This window comes from Sus scrofa, chromosome 16 (genome assembly GCF_000003025.6).
Source record: "Sus scrofa isolate TJ Tabasco breed Duroc chromosome 16, Sscrofa11.1, whole genome shotgun sequence".
Taxonomy (NCBI): domain Eukaryota; kingdom Metazoa; phylum Chordata; class Mammalia; order Artiodactyla; family Suidae; genus Sus; species Sus scrofa.
In genome coordinates this window covers 35,125,923-35,145,613 of record NC_010458.4, presented here as the reverse complement: position 1 = coordinate 35,145,613, position 19,691 = coordinate 35,125,923, and the positions used below count along the sequence as shown (strand labels likewise).

The window sequence follows — 19,691 nt, the reverse complement described above, 5'->3', positions numbered from 1 at the left end:
AGAGGATTGTTTTCAAATACAATGTTGGAACAAATTTGCAAATGCTTTAATTAGGCTTTTTCACAATAATTCATAATAGTTTGACTGTAGTTTTATTGTGTAATCCTTGTTTGATTTGGTATCCAAATGACAATACAACTTCTGGCCAAAACAGGGTAATAAGGATAAGATTTACCCTCCTATCTAAAATAACCATAAAACAGAAAAAGTACATAGAATAGTGATAATCAAGGCAATGATCTCAAGAGATGGGAAACACATGAGGTGGACACTGTGACTGAACTAGCCCACTACCTCAAGAGTTTCCATGGCACAGGTAGAGGAAATCTAGGCTAAGTCTTGTGGACACTCTGTGTGTTAGAGAGATGATTGGGGACACCAAGATGACTAGAGTTCACAGAAAAGAATACTGGAAAACTCCCAAAACAAGAGAATTTTGGAAACTTCAGAGTCCCCTTCAGCTGTTTAGCTGAGTACTGACCAATGCATGAAAGAAACTATTGAAGGCCAGAAAAAGAAGTTCCTAAAGGGATTAGAGGTTACAGTGCTTAGTGATTCCACAGGGCCAGGAATAATGCCTGGTCTCACCAGCCAGATTGGAAACCATCTCGATTTATGGGATGTTGGGAAGGATACACAGAAGGGTCTTGTGTCAGTAGTAGGGAATAATTAGCCCTAGAATAAGCACTGCTCCGGTCCCACCTAATTTATCTTTTAAAAGCAGGACCTGAAAGGACCAGTAACTTAACTGTGTCTTGCAACAAAGTTAAAGAATCATTCTAGGAATACAGAAGTATCCAACACACAAGGTAAAATTCACAAAAAATACCAGGTATGCAGAGAAGCTTGAAAACACATATATAATTGTATTATAAAAAATTCAGTTAATCAAAACTAACTCAAAGCAGACACACTTTGATTATCAAAAACAGTAAACAGTTGTTTTAACTGTGTTCTGTATGTTCGAAAAGTTAAGTAGAGTTATAGAAGATAAGAAAAATACAGTGTGTGAGGTGAAAAATACACTTGTTAGGATTAATGACATTATTACACATGGCAGAGGAAAAAGTTAATAAACTTAACACAATAAACACAGCAGTAGAAATTATCATAAACAAAACTGAAGTTAAAGAAAAAAAGGAACTGATCATCAACAAGCTATGGGACTACTTACAGTATCTTCATATATATGTTATTGGAGTCCCTCAAAGAAAAATGGGAACAGGAAGGGGAAACAAATAGATATAAAGAAATAATGGCTAGAATTTTTCCAGATGTGATTAAAAACAAAAACTATAAACCAGTAGATCCAGGAAGCGCAACAAACTCTTAAGCACAGGAAACATGATAAAAATGACACCACGATGCACAATCAGATTTCTTAAAACTAGTTATTAAAAAATTGTATGTATCCAGAGGAAAAAAACAGACCTTTTGTACAAAAGAACAAAAAAAGGGGGGATAATGTCAGCCTTCTCATTAGGAACAATGCAAGTGAGAAGTTAATGGAGGTACCTTTTTTTGGTCTTCTTAGGACCACTCTGGTGGCATATGGAAGTTCCCAGGCTATGGATGAATTAGAGCTGCAGCTGCCGGCCTACATCACAGCCACAGCAACCTGGGTCAGAGCCATGTTTGTGACCTACACTGCAGCTCATGGTAGCAATGCCAGATCCTTAACCCACTGAACAAGGCCAGGGATTGAACCCATGTCCTCATGGATTCCAGTCAGATTGGTAACTGCTGAGCCACAATGGAACTCCTGGAGCTATGTTTTTAAAGTACTGAGAAAGCAATTAAAAATTTATACCCAGTGAAATATCTATAAAAAATGATAATGAAAGGAGTTCCTGCTGTGACAACAGAATCGGTGGTGCTTCTACAGTGCCAGGACACAGGTTCAATCCCCAGCCCAGCACAGTTGGTTAAAGGATCTGTGGTTGCTGTAGCTGTGGCATGGGTCGCGACTGTGGCCCACATCTGATCCCTGACCCAGGAACTCCATATGCCATGGGGAAGCCATAAAAGAAAAAAAAAAAAAAAAAGATGATGAAATTTTAGATATTCAAAAATTTAAAGAATTTATCACCAGCAGGCCCATACTCCAAAAAAGAATGTTTAAAGAAGTCTTCAAGCAGAAGGAAAGTATCATATGGAAATATGGGTCTGTACAAAGGAGTAAAAAGCTCTGGGAATGGTAACTACATGGATAAATACAAAAGATGTTTATATTATGTAAGTCTCAAAATAATTGCTTAAACAAAATATAGTTATAAAATGTGTAAAATGCATGTGAAGTTTTATAACATAAAAGAAGTTACATGCTGGAGTTCTCTTGTGGCTGAGCAGGCTAAGGATCTGGCATTGTCACTGCAGCGGCAAGGGTTCGATCCCTGGCCAGGAGTTTCCACATGCCGTGGGCATGCTCCTCCTCCCTGCAAAAAGAAAGAAAAGAGTGAGTTACATGCCAAAAAATGGCACAAAGATCAAGAGGGGAGAAATGCAAAGTATACTCTTAATAGTTTGCATGAGGTGATATGGTATCACTTGAAGATAGATTGTGATAAGTTAAAGATGTATGTTATAAACCATAAAGCAACTGCCAAAATAACAAGAGTTTATAGCTTATAAACCAACAAGTAGGAATCATAAAAAAGTACTCAGTTAACAAAAACAAGGACAGAAAAAAAAAAGAACAAAGAATGAAAAACAAACACAAAGATGATAGCTTTAGACCTGTGTCAGTAGTAATATTAAGGATAACTGGTCTAAATATCAGTTGAAAAGTAGATGTCAGATTAGATACAGCTGTATCCTGCCTCAAAACAAACAAAAACACCACATTAAAGGATGGGGAAAGATACATGTAATTCCAATAACACCTAAAATATTTACTCTGTGGCTCTGTACATAAAAAGTTTGCCCACCTCTGCAAGGCAGAGTATATAAATAGACCCACGCATATTTGGACAGCTGATTTTTGACAAAAGTGTAGAGGCAGTTTACTGAGAGGATAATTTTTCAACAAATAGCTCTGAAGCAATTGACTGTGCATACGTAACAAAATGAACTTGAATTCCATAGATAAAAATTTAACTGGAAATAGTTTATAGATCCAAATGTAAAACCTAAAACTATAAAACTTTAAACTAGAAATCATAGGAGAAAATCTTTGAGACTTTGGATTAGGTAAAGATTTCTTAAATATAATACCAAGAGCACTAGTTGATAAATTCGACTTCATTAAAATAAAAACTTCTGCTCTTTATTTTATTTTTATTTTTGGTTGTGCCTGCGGCTCACAGAATTCCCAAGCCAGGGATCAGACCCGTGCCACAGTGCTGACCAGAGCCACTGCAGTGATAGCACCAGATCCTTAACCCACTGTGCCACAAGAGAACTCCAAAAACTACTGCTCTTTAGAAAACACTTTTAAGAGAATGAAAAGACAAGCCACAGATTGGGAGAAAATACTTAGAAATCAATTTTCTAATAAATATCCTATATCCAGAATATATTTTTAAGGCCTTCCCTTGTGGCTCACAACAGAATATGTTTCTAAAACTTTCAAAACACAATGAGAAAACAGTAAACCCAGTTAAAAAGTAAGCAAAATACTTGAACAGACACATCACTGAAGAAGAGTATGGCTAAATATACACCTGCCGTACCCCACTATTTTACTCCTAGGTAATTTCTCAAGAGAAATGAAAGTTTCTGTCCATGCAAAGATTTGGAACTGGTTAAATTATAGTATATGTATTCACTAATATGTTATGCACCTCCTCACAATAAAAGAAGTCACTTTATTCATCCAACAAAGTGTTTACTATACTAGGCATGGTTCTAGATACTAGGAATATAGCATGGAGCAAAAACATAAAATTTCCTGCCTCATTTGCTTATATTCTGTTTTGGAGACACAAACATTATATTCGTTTCCTGGGGCTGCTGTAACAAAGTATCACAAGCTTAAAACAAATTTATTCTCTGCAGACCAAAAGTTCTGCGACCTGGCTAGAATTGTTCTTTGTTTCTTCATAACTTCTGATGGTAGCTGATGATAGTCTTTGACATTCCTTAGCTTATAGCAGCCTCACTCTAATTTCTGCCTTTGTTATCACATGGCATTCTTCCTGTGTATCTCTGTCTCATAACAGAGACCAGTCATATTATATAGTAAGGGCCTACCCTACTCTAGTGTGACATCTTAACTAATTAACATCTGTTAACAGCTTTATTTCCAAACAGGGTCACATTTTGAGGTACTGAGGGTTAAGACTTTGACATCTTTTATGGGAACACAACTCAGCCCATAACAGACTCTGAGCAAAATAAGTTAAATGGTATCTTAGAGCAGGTTTTAGCAAACTATGGTTTGCAGACCAAATCTAACATGAATTCTATTTTTATAAATAAAGTTTCACTAGAACTCAGGTCAGTCATGCCAGTTTTATTACATATTGTCACTGACTGCTTTTGCACTCCAAAAGACATAGTTGAGTAGTTGTCACACAGACCTGAAGGCCCACAAACCCTAAAATGTTATCTGGTTCTTTATAAGAAATGTTTGCCAACCTAATTTTAGAAGGTTAAGTGCTAGTGGGGGAAAAAAAAAAAAAAACAGAAAAGGGAGGAAAAGCAAAACAGGGTAGTCAGGGAAGACTTTGTGAGACGATGACTTTGAGCAAAGCTTACAAGGAATTTACACCATGGGAATACCAAATCCGAGCTGCATCTGCAACCTGTGCCGCAGCTTGCAGTAACACTGGATCCTTTAAATCACTGAGTGAGACCAGGGATCAAACCTGCATCCTCATGGATACTGGTTGGGTTCTTAACCCACTGAGCCACAACCGGAACTCCTATGTATTTTCTTTGCATTTGAAAATAATATCATAGGAGTTCCCATTGTGGCGTAGCAGAAATAAATCTGACTAGGAACCATGAGGTTGCGGGTTCGATCCCTGGCCTCACTCAGTGGGTTAAGGATCTGGCATTGACATGAGCTGTGGTGTAGGTCGCAGACGTGGCTTGGATCCTGCATAGCTGTGGCTGTGGTGTAGGTCAGTAGCTGTAGCTCTGATTCAACCCCTAGCCTGGGAACCTCCATATGCTGCAGGTTTGGCTCTAAAAATCAAAATAAATAAATAAAATAATATAAGTTTAATCTTTTATGTTATTAAATCATATCAGAGGTTTAATGTGTATGAAGCAGTAATGGAGGATTCAACTCCTTACCTGAGTTTGAAATTATCTTATTACATTTCAAAGAGAAATTACCACTGCTAATGCTAGAATTTAACCTAATATTGAGCCAATTTTAAAATGAATTTTTACATCTGTGTGCATATACTAGTTTGGCAATTGAGTCGGTAGCCTATTGCTAATGGAAGACAAAAGGGATGATTTTGTATAAGATTTTCTCTAACTTCTTTTGTCAAATTCAACTAACTTTACCATTCACATTTCTATGACATTAAATGGATATTAAGGAGGTTTGAATTAGGAAAGAGAGAGCCAATGTTTCCAAGTATGTATCAAAACACATTAGAATATATGAATACTTGTATGCAAGTATTTATGGGATTGTTTTATGCTGAAGCTCAGAAGACAGCTAAAACAAGATACTTTTTCAAAACCTGAAAGTGTTATGGGGGCAGGAATTTAAGAAGTACACATATAATGAATATTATCAAAATCATCCTTCTAAACAAGACTCTCCTCACTCTACAGTGAGACCCAATAAAAAGAGCATGACATTTGGATGAAGACTTAGTTTCAAATCCCCGCTCTTTCACTTACTAATTTTGCAATTTGGGTAAGTAACTGACCCTGTTTGAATTTTTGCTTTTCCTTTTGTAAAGTTCCAATAATTAATCCCTGTCTTTCAAACCCATGGAATGTATAATACCAAGAGTGAACCCTAAAGTAAGCTAGAGACTTGGGGTGACCGTAGTGTGTCATTATAGGTTCATTCTTGGTGAAATGTGCCATTCTGGTGAGTGATGTTAATAAGGTAAGAGGCTCTGCATGTGTGGGGGCAGCAGGTCTGTGGGAAATCTCTTTATCTTCTTCTCAGTTTTATTGTAAACTTAAAACTACAGTTAAAAAAAATCCACCTTTAAAAAATAAAATAATAATCCCTGCCCTATCCACCTGCTTTCCTAGGATGATAGAAGAATCAAATGAAATAATTTACATGAAAACAGTTTGTATATGTGAAATAGCATACAAGTGCTATTATGTGTTCATAATTAGTACTAATAGAATAGAACAGTTTGGAGTTCCCGTCGTGGCGCAGTGGTTAACGAATCCGACTAGGAACCATGAGGTTGCGGGTTCGATCCCTGCACTTGCTCAGTGGGTTAACGATCCGACGTTGCCGTGAGCTGTGGTGTAGGTTGCGTTGCTGTGGCTCTGGCGTAGGCCGGTGGCTACAGCTCTGATTCAACCCCTAGCCTGGGAACCTCCATATGCCGCGGGAGCGGCCCAAGAAATAGCAACAACAACAAAAAAGACAAAAAGACAAAAAAAAAAAAAAAAGAACAGAACAGTTTGATAATGTTTTAAATAATTTAATAATCAGTTAATATATGCATAACTGACTTTTTGCACATTTATTCATAACAACACTGCTGTGTATGATATGATGTAAAAGATGCTATATTGAAATTTTCTCCATCCTGATTCCTACTCAGCTTATGTATTCAACAGATGTTACTTGACCTTCTATTTGGCAGTTGTAGTTCACCTCCTATTCTATAGTTATGGTAGTAATGTTTCTATAGTAACAGTTTATACTGACAGTCTTCCTTACATGCACCGAGAATCTAAATTTATTATTCATGCTTTTTCATTCTATCCTGATTTTTAACAAAGCAAAAAGAAAAAAATTCAAAAATCACAATCCATAAGAATAAAAACAATTAACAAAGGGCTAAAGTATTAAATATTTCTCAGTGACTACCCTACTGCCTTTTTTTTTGGAGGGGGGGTCTTTTTAGGGCCGCACCCACCGCATATGGAGGTTCCCAGGCTAGGGGTCTAATCAGAGGTACCGCTGCTGGCCTATGCCAGATCCCCACAGCTCACGGCAATGCCGGATCCCCAACCCACGTTGAACCTGCAACCTCATGTCTCCTAGTTAGATTCGTTTCCGCTATGCCATGATGGGAACTCCCATCTACTGCCTTTTCTTAAAAAAATCCATGGGAATTAAAGTGAATGAGAACAAATAGATTATAAGGATAATCTTAGATTTTTTTCTAATTTTTTAACTAAATTATTCATAAACTTTGTTAATTTAACATTAATAGTTACTTATTATGCACCCTATAGCTCCTTCCAGTATATTACTGTAGCATAGTTGAGGAATTGCTGCAGTAGAACAACCACTTAGTTCTTAGAATAATCCTTTCCTGTATCTGTGGTTAGTATCATGTTTTGATTTCATAGGAACTTCCAAGATAATAGAGAGATTTCAAGGAAAATCAATATATATGTGCTTGTAGAAAATTCTACAAGAGATGAGAAAGGATAGTGTTAATAAGAAAATTTTAAATTGAATATTTACTGTCAACAGAATGAAAGGAGGGGAAAAGCAGAGTACTATCAATTCTGTCAATTTTATTTTTTTTATATTTATTTATTTTGCTTTTTAGGGCTGCACCCTCAGCGTATGGAGATTCCCAGGCTAGGGATCTAATTTTGTAGGGCTCAGCATATGGAGGTTCCCAGGCTAGGGATCTAATCAGAGCTACATACAGCTTCTGGCCTATACCACAGCCACAGCAATGCCAGATCCGAGCCGTGTCTGCAACCTACACTATAGCTCACGGCAACACCGGATCCTTAACCACTGAGTGAGGCCAGGGATCGAACCTGCAACCTCATGGTTCCTAGTTGGATTTGCTTCCCCTGCACCATGATAGGAATTCCAATTCTGTCAATTTTAAAACAAGATAAGCCCCTAAATGAAGTGAATTATATTGCATATAAATAATATTTTAGATAGTACCGTTGTAGCTCTATCCCTTAGGTTTGGACTGTGAAATCAGATTCCTTAATATCTGTTCCTTTAGCACATCTATCAGTAACAGTCCTGTAAAAATTAGGAAACATTACTTTCTGTGAAAATATGAAACCTTCCTTTGCCTATTTTCCTTTTACTTGTGTTTCATGGCACTGCTCAGATAAATCTAATTGCCTTAAAGTAATTGTAACCACTTTCATGGGACCTCTTGTTTCAGAGTTTCATTATAAGACTGTAGTGCATAAATAGAAAGATTGCCAATTTTCAGAACTATAAAGAAACCTCTCTGTAGTGTGAACAAGGTACTTGGTCGGGGGAGGTGATCAGGATGACAAGACCACATACTACTCTACCTAGACTTTTGTTGTTGTTTTGATGAACAGTTTAATCATGTAGTGGATTTTTCTACTCTGGGACTATTAAAACTGGGAAGTAAGGAAAAATAGGTGGAGGAAAGTGGTTCCTATAACTTAGTTCTTTTAAACCTTTACCTGAGACAGTCTAAACAATTCATCAAGTAATTTTGTTGTAGGGTGACTGTTAGGTAGTTAGGGAGTATAAAAGTCAAGTTAGTATTTCTTTCTTTTTTTGGGGGGACATCCTAATTTATTTATTTTTCTTTTTTGGCTGCCCCATGAAGTTAGTATTTATTTATTTTTTATTTATTTATTTTTTTGGTCTTTTTGTCTTTGTTGTTGTTGTTGTTGCTATTTCTTGGGCCGCTCCCGCGGCATATGGAGGTTCCCAGGCTAGGGGTCGAATCGGAGCTGTAGCCACCGGCCTACGCCAGAGCCACAGCAACTCGGGATCTGAGCCTCGTCTGCAACCTACACCACAGCTCACGGCAACGCCAGATCGTTAACCCACTGAGCGAGGGCAGGGACCGAACCCGCAACCTCATGGTTCCTAGTCGGATTCGTTAACCACTGCGCCACAACAGGAACTCCAGTATTTCTATTTAGTAAAATGACACTGTGTTTCAAATGTACTGCTATGAAGCCTTCATCAAGAAATCAGTTTTATCTGGAAAAGATCCACATTGGGTATTTTATTGATTGACTGATTGATTGATTGTCTTTTGTCTTTTTAGGGCTACACCCGCTTATAGAGGTTCCCAGGCTAGGGGTCTAAATGGAGCTACAGCTGCCGGCCTACATGACAGCTACAGCAATGCCAGATATGAGCCACATTTGCAACGTACACCACAGCTCACAGCAACGCTGGATCCTTAACCCACCGAGCAAGGCCAGGGATTGAACCCACAACCTCATGGTTCCCAGTCGGACTCGTTTCCGCTGTGCCATGACAGGAACTCCCACATCAAGTATTTTAAAATTTATATTTATGACCACATGTGTGCTATGTTTGGATATGCCGTAATTTACCTAGTCCCCTTTCATGAACATTTAGGTTGCTTCAGCCTTTCACTATTAAAAAGAATCTTGAGTGAATAACCTTGTACATGTATTGTTTTGCTCATATCTATGGGATAACATACTGGAAGTTGAATCATTAAATTTAAACCTGTGTATACTTTAATTTTGATTGGTAATGCAAAACTGGCCATACACCTTTTCTGGGTAGGGTTTTTGTTTTTAACTGAGATATAATTTACAAACAATAAAATTGACAAGTGTACAATTTTTTGGGAAGGTTATGCCAGTTGACACTGTAACTGGTATTGTACAAAAATGCCTTTATGTCACACTCTCACAACACTTGATAACTTTTTAGTTTTTGTGTTTTTGTCAGTACTCAAAGTGAGAACAGGAGTGCAAAGGTTTTAATAGTTTTGTTCGTTTACTATTTGTACTAAATACAACTTACATACAGTGAAGTTCACAAATCATAAGTGTGTAACACATGTTTAATATCCCAGAATGTTCCCCTTCTTTCTTCCTACCACTCTACCCCAAAAATGATAACCACTGTTCTGACCTATCCTCTAGATTAAGTTAGTTTTTGAACTTAATTTAAAAGGAATCATATAGACTATACTTTTTGTGTGTTTGGTTTCTTCTGTGTTATATATGAGATTGTCATGTTGTGAGTACCTATAATTTATTATTTTTCATTGCTATGATTCAGTTACTTGAATATATCACAATTTATTCTACATTTATGGATTTTTTTGTTTGTTATTTTGCCATTTCTTGGGCTGCTCTTGCGGCATACGGAGGTTCCCAGGCTAGGGGTCAAATCGGAGCTGTAGCCACCGGCCTATGCCAGAGCCACAGCAATGCAGGATCTGAGCCGCGTCTGCAACCTACACCACAGCTCACGGCAACGCCGGATCGTTAACCCACTGAGCAAGGGCAGGGACCGAACCCGCAACCTCATGGTTCCTAGTCAGATTCATTAACTACTGCGCCATGACGGGAGCTCCCATTTATGGATTTTTAGTTGCTTTCAACTTTCAGCTTTTATGACTAAAACTTACATGAACATTCTATTACATGTCTTGAAAGAGTTTGGTTCTCATTTGTTTTGGCTGTACACTTTACCTGGGTAGGTTTGGTTTGTTTGTTTTTAATTGATGTCTGATTTATAAACAAATTCCAGCAACTTTTAGTGTAGTTTGTTACAAAAGTTTCCCATGGGTCTCTCACATTTCTGCATGTCACATGAACAAAAACCCTGCCTTTTTTCCAGACTATCTTTTAAAGGGCATTGGAAGGTAGAAATGGTGGCTTTCCATAGAGCAAAAGGCAGGTTGCTTATAGCTCTGGAAAATAGAAGTATTGTCTTCCTTCCAATGTAGAGGGCAGGTGTGCTTACTGCCGTTTTAAAAGGTTCACGTTTCCAATAAGCTTAGTCTTCCTCTCCTGTAACACAACCCACTGCATGTACAGGTGTTACATGACTCTTTTTCACAATGCTCTGTGAATTGGGGCTCAGGCAACTGGCACAAGAAAATGCTGATAACTGACTACTGCTCCTGGTATGACTAGTAAAGTTGTTTGTCTCTGACTCAAAAATCTTAGGTCTTCTGCCAATACCCATGAAACTGACAGGCTAACTTGTTAGCTTGGAAGTAGGGTCAAATCTCAAAGCCTTCACTGTTCTTTACACAATTTGGTGAATTTTGACAAATATACAGTCAAGTCATAGTAGGTTTCTGTCACCACCACAATCAAGTCATAGTAGGTTTCTGTCATCCCAGAAAGTTCCTTTGTACCATTTTACATCTGTTGCCCTTCCCCACCTCAGCCCTAGCCAACTCCTATTCTGCTTTCTGTCACTCTAGTTTTGCCATTTGTTGAATTTCCCATGCATAGAATTTTACATTATTTAGCCTGTTGTGTCTGGCTTCTTTCATTTAGAATGATGCTTTTGACATTCATTCATACTATATTGCATGTATCACTCGTTTATTCCCTTTTACTGCTGAGTGGTATTCAATTGTATGGATATACCATTGTTTGGATATTTGTCTATCCACCCACTAGTTGATGGACATTTGGTTTATTTCTAGTTTAGGACTACTATGAATAAAACTACTGACTGAGTATATGTCTTCATGTGGACACATTTTTATTTCTCTTGGGTACATTCTTAGGAGTGGAAATGCTGAGTCTTACGATGGGCTTTTAACTTGGTAAAGAACTGCCAAATTGTTTTCTAGAGTGTCTATCATCTTGCATTAGTTTCTGGATTGTTTTAATTTGTATCTCATTATGGGTGAGGTTGAAAGTATCATTTTATATGTTTGAGTTACTTATATTTCCTTCTCTATAAAATTGCCTATTCAACTCATCCATGACTTTTAGAAAAAATAGCTAAGATGAAGTGTTGGGATTTTTTTAGTGATTTGTAGGCATTCTTCATATGTCGGGATATTTTTGGTCATGCTTTGAATTATAAGCTTTTTTTCCATTTTGCAAATTATCTTTTGAAGTTGCTAATGGTGGGGTTTGCCATGTAGAGATTTGTCTCTTAAGCTCTCAGTCTCACACGGTATTTATTAATCATGCAAGTCTTCATTATAGAAACAAGATTGCCCTTTTAATTAACCTTAAAGTATAAATTATATTTCCCAGCAATATTTTCTGTAGCTATAATTTTCATGGGAATAAAGAAAATACTCTGAAGACTTAAACTTGTTTGCTGCATTCTCATAAGAATTTTACCACCTTTTAGAAAACAGCTATACAGTGGAAAGAAAAGAGCTTTAGAAATTGTGTCCTAATTTATTATATTTGCTAAGAGAAGAAATATTTAAAATAATATTACCTGTGTCTTTTACAGAAATATCTATGCAAGATGTTGACACTGCAAACTTGGGTAGTGCAAGCCTTGTTTATTTTCCTCACCACTAAATGTAAAGGTAAGGTTCATGAAATACCCTACCTCCCAATTTCACAAATTAGATTTGTGTATTGTTATATAATTAAGCTTATGCTTAATAATTATGTAATTGTGCTTGTATATTTATTCTTGTAGGATTATTGTTGGGTGAATGATATTGTCTTAAGAATGAATTTAAGAAGTAAAAATACTCTTGGTAAATTATAATTTATATAATTTGAGTTGAAACACTGAATTATTCAGTAATCCCTAGTGCTATTTAGCTATACTAACAGTGACTTTAACGTAGGGAAGGAAAAAAAATTTTTTTTTAAATAAAGAAAGTGGAAAAATCTGTCAATTTTTATTTCTTTGCTTTTTATTTATTTATTCATTTTTGGTCTTTTTAGGGCTACACTCGGGCCATATGGAAGTTCCCAGGCCACAGCAACGTGGGATCTGCAACCTACACCACAGCTCACGGCAACACTGTATCCTTAACCCACTGAGTGAGGCCAGGCATCCAACCCAAGTCCTCATGGATACTATTTGGGTTTGTTACCACTGAGCCACAATGGGAAATCCCCAGATCTGTTAATTTTTAGTGCTTCACTCCTTAATAGCCAAAGATGTCACTAGAATAAAGAGATCACCTAGAGTAATATGGCTCGAACTGGTCCACAGCCTCTCTGAGAACTGATTGTTATTGGTCCATATTAAGTACAGAAATTAATAATAAATGTTAAGAAACTTTTAACAATTTGACATACCATTGACATCCAACCATGTGGGCTTGCCTCATTCAACATAATATAAAACAAAAGTATAAGTGAAAACTTGGGAGGAAAAAAAACCCTAAACTGATCCTTCACCACAGATGGTTTGAGAAGCACTGCTGTAAATCAAACCTTCAAATCCAAGAATGCAGCCTTTTAAACACTTGAAGTGACACAAACCTTATGTTGAATTTTTTCTTATTTAAAAGTCTTTCCTTATTCCTGAACCCAAATTTTCCTCCTTGGTAACTCTTTCTCATTAATCCTAGAAATTCTTCTAGGATAGGACCACTTTGCTTTCCCACTGTTCACATCATCAGGTACTGAAGGACTGCTTTCTTGTGTCTCTAACCTTTCTTCCCCAAGTTAAACTTAATAAGTTATCCTAATTATTCTTTATAGGACTTGACTTCCAGCCCATATGTGCCGATTACCCTCCTGACTCTTCTTTTGGTTTTACATATCACATTTAAAATGTAAAATCATCCCACCTCTCCTACTTACCAACTATGGAATTTTAAGGATTCACTTAACTTTTGTCTCAGCATTCCTTAATTTGTGTAAGATGGGGGTAATAGTGGTCCTTAACTCCAGTGTTATTTTGAGAATTAAATGAGTTAATATACAGAAGACATTTGCACAGTGCCTGGCCCAGAGTAAGCATTGTAAATATGTTTATGACTGAGGTGAACTAGACATGGTCTGAGTATAGTGATTTTATTACTTACTTTAATCCAGACATCATTTTTATTAAAGCAATGTAGCTTTTTACAGGCTAATATACACCATAGTTTCATGTTAAGCTACCAGTCAGTAAAGATTCTCAGGTTATTTTCGCATGAATTACTTTTAAGCCATTTCTCCCTCACCCTATATTTATTTCTTATCAACCTAAATAATTTTTTCTCTTAAAAAATCATTTTATTAGTCTTAGCCTATCAGCCTAGTCTTTCAACATAATCTTGATTCCTAACATTATCATCCAGATTGCTGGCAATCTATTATAGTCTTGTCCTTGGCTAATTTGATATGTTTATGTCTGTGTGTGTGTGTCTCTCTCACAATCCTGTTTTCCCCCAGAATTGTTGATAAAAGTGTTGATAATAGGACTACAGTATTTATTGCTACCACACAGGTTGCTCCAAAACGTCATGCATTAAAATGACAATACTTGGAGTTCCCTTCATGGCTAAGCGGTTAATGAACCCGACTAGGAACCATGAGGATGCAGGTTCAATCCCTGGCCTCACTGAGTAGGTTAAGGATCCAGTGTTGCCACGAGCTGTGGTGTAGGCTGGCAGCTGTAACTATGATTTGACCCCTAACCTGGGAACCTCCATATGTTGTGGGTGCAGCCCTAAAAAGCAAAAAAGCAAAAAAAAAAAAAAAAAAACCAAGAAACAATACAATTCTCACGGTTTATGTGGGTCAGGAATACAGACAAGCATAGTCGAACTGATTCTTCTTTGTTCTGTGATAACTGGGGTCTCAGCTAGTATAATCAAAGATTGTGGTCTGGAATCATCTAAAGACTCATTCACTTAAATGTCTGGTGTTGATGCTGGCTATAGGCTGAGGACTTTGCTATGGCTGTTGGTCAGAACACCATGCATGGTCTCTCCTGAGGCTTTGGCTTCCTTCCATGTGACTAGACTCCAAGGGCAAATGTTCCAAGACAGAAAGAAAGCTAGTTAGAAGTTGTGTTGCTTTGATGATCTTAGCACTCTTGCTTGGCTGGGTCAGACATACTGCACCCATACAGATCTGTGGACAGGAGGTGAATATAGACCTTATTTCTTTGTAGAAGGAGTATCAGTCACTTTGTAAGATGAGCATGTGGGATGGGATACATGTATTTTTATGACCTTTGGAAAATACAGTCTGCCCCCAGGACCAGGGGTAGGCACTTAAGCATATATATACTACTCAGGACCTCCCTCTTATTGACTCTTCTTAATCAGTGATTTTTATATATGTGTAATTAACCAATTAAAAAGCTGTGAAACTTCTGCTTCTATAGATCAAGAATAGCCAAATAATCAGCAGTCTTGTAATGTTCATTCTAACATCTGTTATGGTGTATTCTAACCCACAATTTGTCTTGTCTGCATGGGTGTCCCAACTAACTTTATCAAATAACTTTTTAAAAATTAAAATGCTCTCTAAAATTTGATCTCAGATATCCTGATAGCCCTATAAAACTTCAAATCCCATTGGAAAAATGGAGTCACTAAAGGAAGCTGCCTTAAATTTCTAGAGAGTGAAAATAGAGAAAGAGAATAGAATCAAGCCAAACAGTTGGGAATTTTACCTTTATGTAATAGGTAGCCATTAAATAATTTAAGAAAATGGCTTAATCATTTTTAAACAGTAACTCTGGCAGCTCTATGTAGTATAAATTAGAAGGAGGTCAGATTGTGGTATAATATGGCCTGAACACCAGCAGCCAAAATAGGGTTGATGAGAAGAAGCTGATTGACACATTAAGAATAGAGAACCAACAAGACTCAGGGAGTATTGGAAGGACTACCAGGTTATCTGGCCTGGATGCCTGGATGGGAGTGGCAGTGTTAGCAGAGGTAGAGAAATAAGAGTAAGAAAGAAAAAGTTTGGAAAGGACTGTGATGCATGTAGTTTTAGACATGTACTTATGGAATATTGCAGCTGGATATCTTATAAGTCATTAAAAACAAAGGAATTTAGAACCAGAGAACAAGGGTTTAGACATTATCAAAATGAAGTAGGTGATAGTTAAAGCATATGGTTATGTCTTTTTTTTAATATACATTTTGATTCCTTGTTTTTTAATATGGGGTTTTATCCCTTGTGCTTTTTGTTAAAACCAGTATATGGGGACCTACTGTATAACACAGGCAACTCAACCCAGTAGTCTTTGATGGTCTATATGAGGAAAGAATCTGAAAGAGAATGGATGTGTATACATGTATAACTGAATCACTTTGTGGTAAACACATTGTAAATCAGTTGTACTTCAAAAAAAAAAAACTTAAAAATGAAAAAAAAAACCAATATATTTGGCCATCTTATTCTATCCTTTCAGTTTTTTGTTGCTTCCTTTCTCTTTCCTTTGTTATCTGATTTTGATATATTAATAATGTATACTACCTTTCCGTGCCTTCGTCTGCACCTCCAAAGGCATTCAGGATTGGCCAGGAACAGAGATCACTGACTGACTTCTGGAGGGTCTGCATCAAGGAACAGGATTGGTGGAGGAGCAAATAAGAATCATGCTGCAGGCAAACCATTTCCTAAAGCAAAGTTAAAATGTTATAAAAAAGGGCTGAAGCTTGCTTAGGGCTTTTTTTTTTTTTAATCTAGCTCTTATCTGCCGTATAATTAGTATATTTCTTTATAAATTAGACATTAAATTCTGAAATTAACTTTTACTGTTTTTTTTCTTCTGTGTCTTTATAGATATTTTAGTGAAGAATGAGGAACTGCATTGATAAGAAATATTATTTTGTACCAGAAAAATTCAGTCCATTTTTGTATTTTCTGTTATTGTTCTTTTCAGGTGAACTTCTAGATCCATGTGGTCATATCAGCCCTGAATCTCCAGTTATACAACTTGGCTCTAATTTTACAGCAGTTTGTGTTCTAAAGGAAAAATGTATGGATCATTATCATGTAAATGCTAGTTACATTTTCTGGAAAACAAATCATGTTACTATTCCTTATGAGCAATATAATGTCATAAACAGAACAGCATCTAGTGTCACATTTAGAGATATATCTTTATTAAATATTCAACTCACTTGTAACATCCGTACCTTTGGACAGATTGATCAGAATGTTTATGGAATCCGAATCATTTCAGGCTGTAAGTTTTGTTTTACTTTTTTCTTTTTCAGACTTTGTCATGACTGTTTAAACTTTTAAGTCTGTTGTCTATTGCTCTTTATGAAATGCAGTAACTCAGCTCAATGAGTTTTGGACTAATTTATTTAAAAAAAAATAAGCTTAGAAGTAGAACAAAAAGCCTAAAGTGTAACACTAGTTTTATAGTTTTGCTAAACGTCAGACATCTGTCAGTTTCCTAGAAAATATATTTTGACATGAGACAACCCCAAAAATACTGAATTGAAATATGTGACTGGGAGTTCCTGTTGTGGCTCAGTAGTTAACGAACCCCACTAGTATCCATGAGGACACATATTCAATCTCTGCCTCGATTAGTGGGTTAAGGATCTGTGTGGCAGTGAGCCGTGGTATAGGTCGCAGACACAGCTCAGATCCCACGTAGATGTGGCCATGGCGTGGGTTTTCAGCTATAGCTCCCCTTTGACCCCTTGCTTGGGAACCTCCACATGCCATGGATGCAGTCCTGAATACTAGAGAGAGACCTTCATCTGTGTTGAAGTAAATAAGTAAACTTAGTATGATCCAAGAATGGCTTACCAAATTTATAGGTCACTTAAAACTGTAATTTTGGCATTTGCTTCTTTTTTGCAGCAAAATTTGGGAAGGCAATGGGGAGAGAAATATAAATGAATTATTTTGCTTCTCTTTAATTGCCTCCTACTAACATGCAGATACTACGTTTTAAAATACACTTGATGAAGTTAGTTGATAATACTATCCAGCTATAAAGTCGATTTTGTGTAGAAAATTAATATGAAACTTACTAGTTACTGACAATTGTGATAGAAAATGTATATTACTGTCTTTGAGTTTAAATAGAAAAGAAATGAATTTTTCTTTTATTTATGTCTGGTCTTTTATTATGTTCTTTTTTTCTTGAGTTTTTTTTTTTTTTTCCTGTCGAGTTTAGTTTGTTTTAAATGTCTTGGGTAGTATACAAATTGTGTGTTATATGTGAATATAAAGCATTTTGAAAATTGCTGTTTTTCCTCTTTTAGTGCCTCCAGAAAAACCTAAAAATTTGAGTTGTATTGTGAATGAAGGAAAGAAAATGATGTGTCAGTGGGATCCTGGAAGGGAAACACACCTGGAAACAAACTTCACTTTAAAATCTGAATGGCAAGTTTTAAACTTGTTATGCATTGAATTTATTAAGTTGCTGTTTTGTGCTAGAATTCTTATTTTGTCAAGTATTAATATTAAATGCAAGTTTTTAAACATTTTATTTTAGAATATCTGAAACATGAAAGTAGAAGGAATAGTATAAGAAATCCTCATGTGCTTATATCCAGCTTTAATAATGATCAGCTCTTGACCAATCTTACTTTATATATACCCCACCCCAGTTTGTCCTAAAGAAACTCTAGACATCATATTCTCCCATCCATAAATACTTTAATACATATCTCCAAAACGTAAGGGCCGTCTTATTCATACGTATTTTAGTACGTATCTCTAAAACATAGGGACACTTTAAAAAAAATCACAACTGCTTACCATTATTATTTTGCCTTTTTTTTTTTAGGGCTGTACCAGTGCCACATGGAAGTACCCAGGCTACGGGTCGAATCAGAGCTACAGTTGCCAGCCTACTCCACAGCCACAGTAGCTCAGGATCTGAAACATGTCTGCAACCTACGCCACAGCTCACGGCAATGCAAGATCCTTAGCCCCCTGATCAAGGCCAGGGATTGAACCCGTGTCCTTATGTATAGAATTCTCATTCCTTTCCTCTGAGACACAACAGGAACTCTGACTACATACCGTTATTACACCCAGATATAATTGAAACAATTTTCATATTGTCACATTTTTAATTAGTGTTCAGATTTCCCTAGTTGTCTTATAAATAAATATGTATATTTTTACCTTTGTTCAAATCAGTATTTAAATAATCACCATGTGTTACCAATTAATAGGTCTTGTCTCTCTTAACTATAGGTTTCACCTTTCTTCTTTCTTTCCCTTTACAATTCAGTTGTTAAAATAGTGGTATATATTGTAACATATTCCTATGTCTTTTTATTTCCTAATACTTGCCATTAGATCTAGACACTTAATCAGGTTTGGGTTTGATTTCTTACTTTTCCAAAATAATTCATAGGAGTGATAGTTACTTTCATTGGGAACTACCATATAATGTTTGTTTTTCTTATACTAAGATTGAGCAATGGTCTCGGATATTATAAAATTCCCCCCCCCCTTTTTTTTTAATAAAAAAAGGTTGGGAGTTCCCATTGTGGTGCAGTGGTTAACGAATCCGACTAGGAACCATGAGATTGCGGGTTCGGTCCCTGCCCTTGCTCAGTGGGTTAACAATCCGGTTTTGCCATGAGCTGTGGTGTAGGTTGCAGACGCCGCTCGGATCCCGCGTTGCTGTGGCTCTGGCGTAGGCCGGCGGCTACAGCTCCGATTCGACCCCTAGCCTGGGAACCTCCATATGCCGCGAGAGAGGCCCAAAGAAATAGCAAAAAGATAAAAAAATAAATAAATAAAAATTTAAAAAATTAAAAAAAGTTAAAAGAATTTCACAGTGAATATTTATACATATTTATTACCTGGATTCTACAAGTAACATTTTACTATATTTGTTTTATCACATACCTATTTATCTGTGCATCCTATCAATCTATCTCTCTTTTTTTTCTAGTGCATTTCAAAGTGAGTTAGACATTCATATACTTCACCCTTAATCATGTCAACAGTGGCTT

At 36.5% G+C, this 19,691-nt stretch overlaps 1 protein-coding gene and 1 long non-coding RNA gene across 5 annotated transcripts in view; one reads left to right on the top strand and one right to left on the bottom strand.

Moving 5' to 3' along the window:
* The window catches only part of LOC102168151, a 75,508-nt gene that overhangs the window by 9,358 nt on the left and 46,459 nt on the right, over nucleotides 1–19,691 (bottom strand). The gene's annotated exons all lie outside the window — the stretch shown is intronic.
* IL6ST (interleukin 6 signal transducer) overlaps nucleotides 1–19,691 on the top strand; it is a 50,529-nt gene that overhangs the window by 6,219 nt on the left and 24,619 nt on the right. For 2 of the 4 annotated variants that reach the window (XM_021076516.1, XM_021076517.1), the window contains exons 2-5: nucleotides 5,737–5,821; nucleotides 12,284–12,362; nucleotides 16,634–16,939; nucleotides 17,979–18,099. In XM_021076516.1, the coding sequence (XP_020932175.1) occupies nucleotides 12,299–12,362; nucleotides 16,634–16,939; nucleotides 17,979–18,099 (491 nt within the window). In that variant the 5' untranslated portion in view covers nucleotides 5,737–5,821; nucleotides 12,284–12,298. 4 annotated transcript variants of the gene reach the window in all.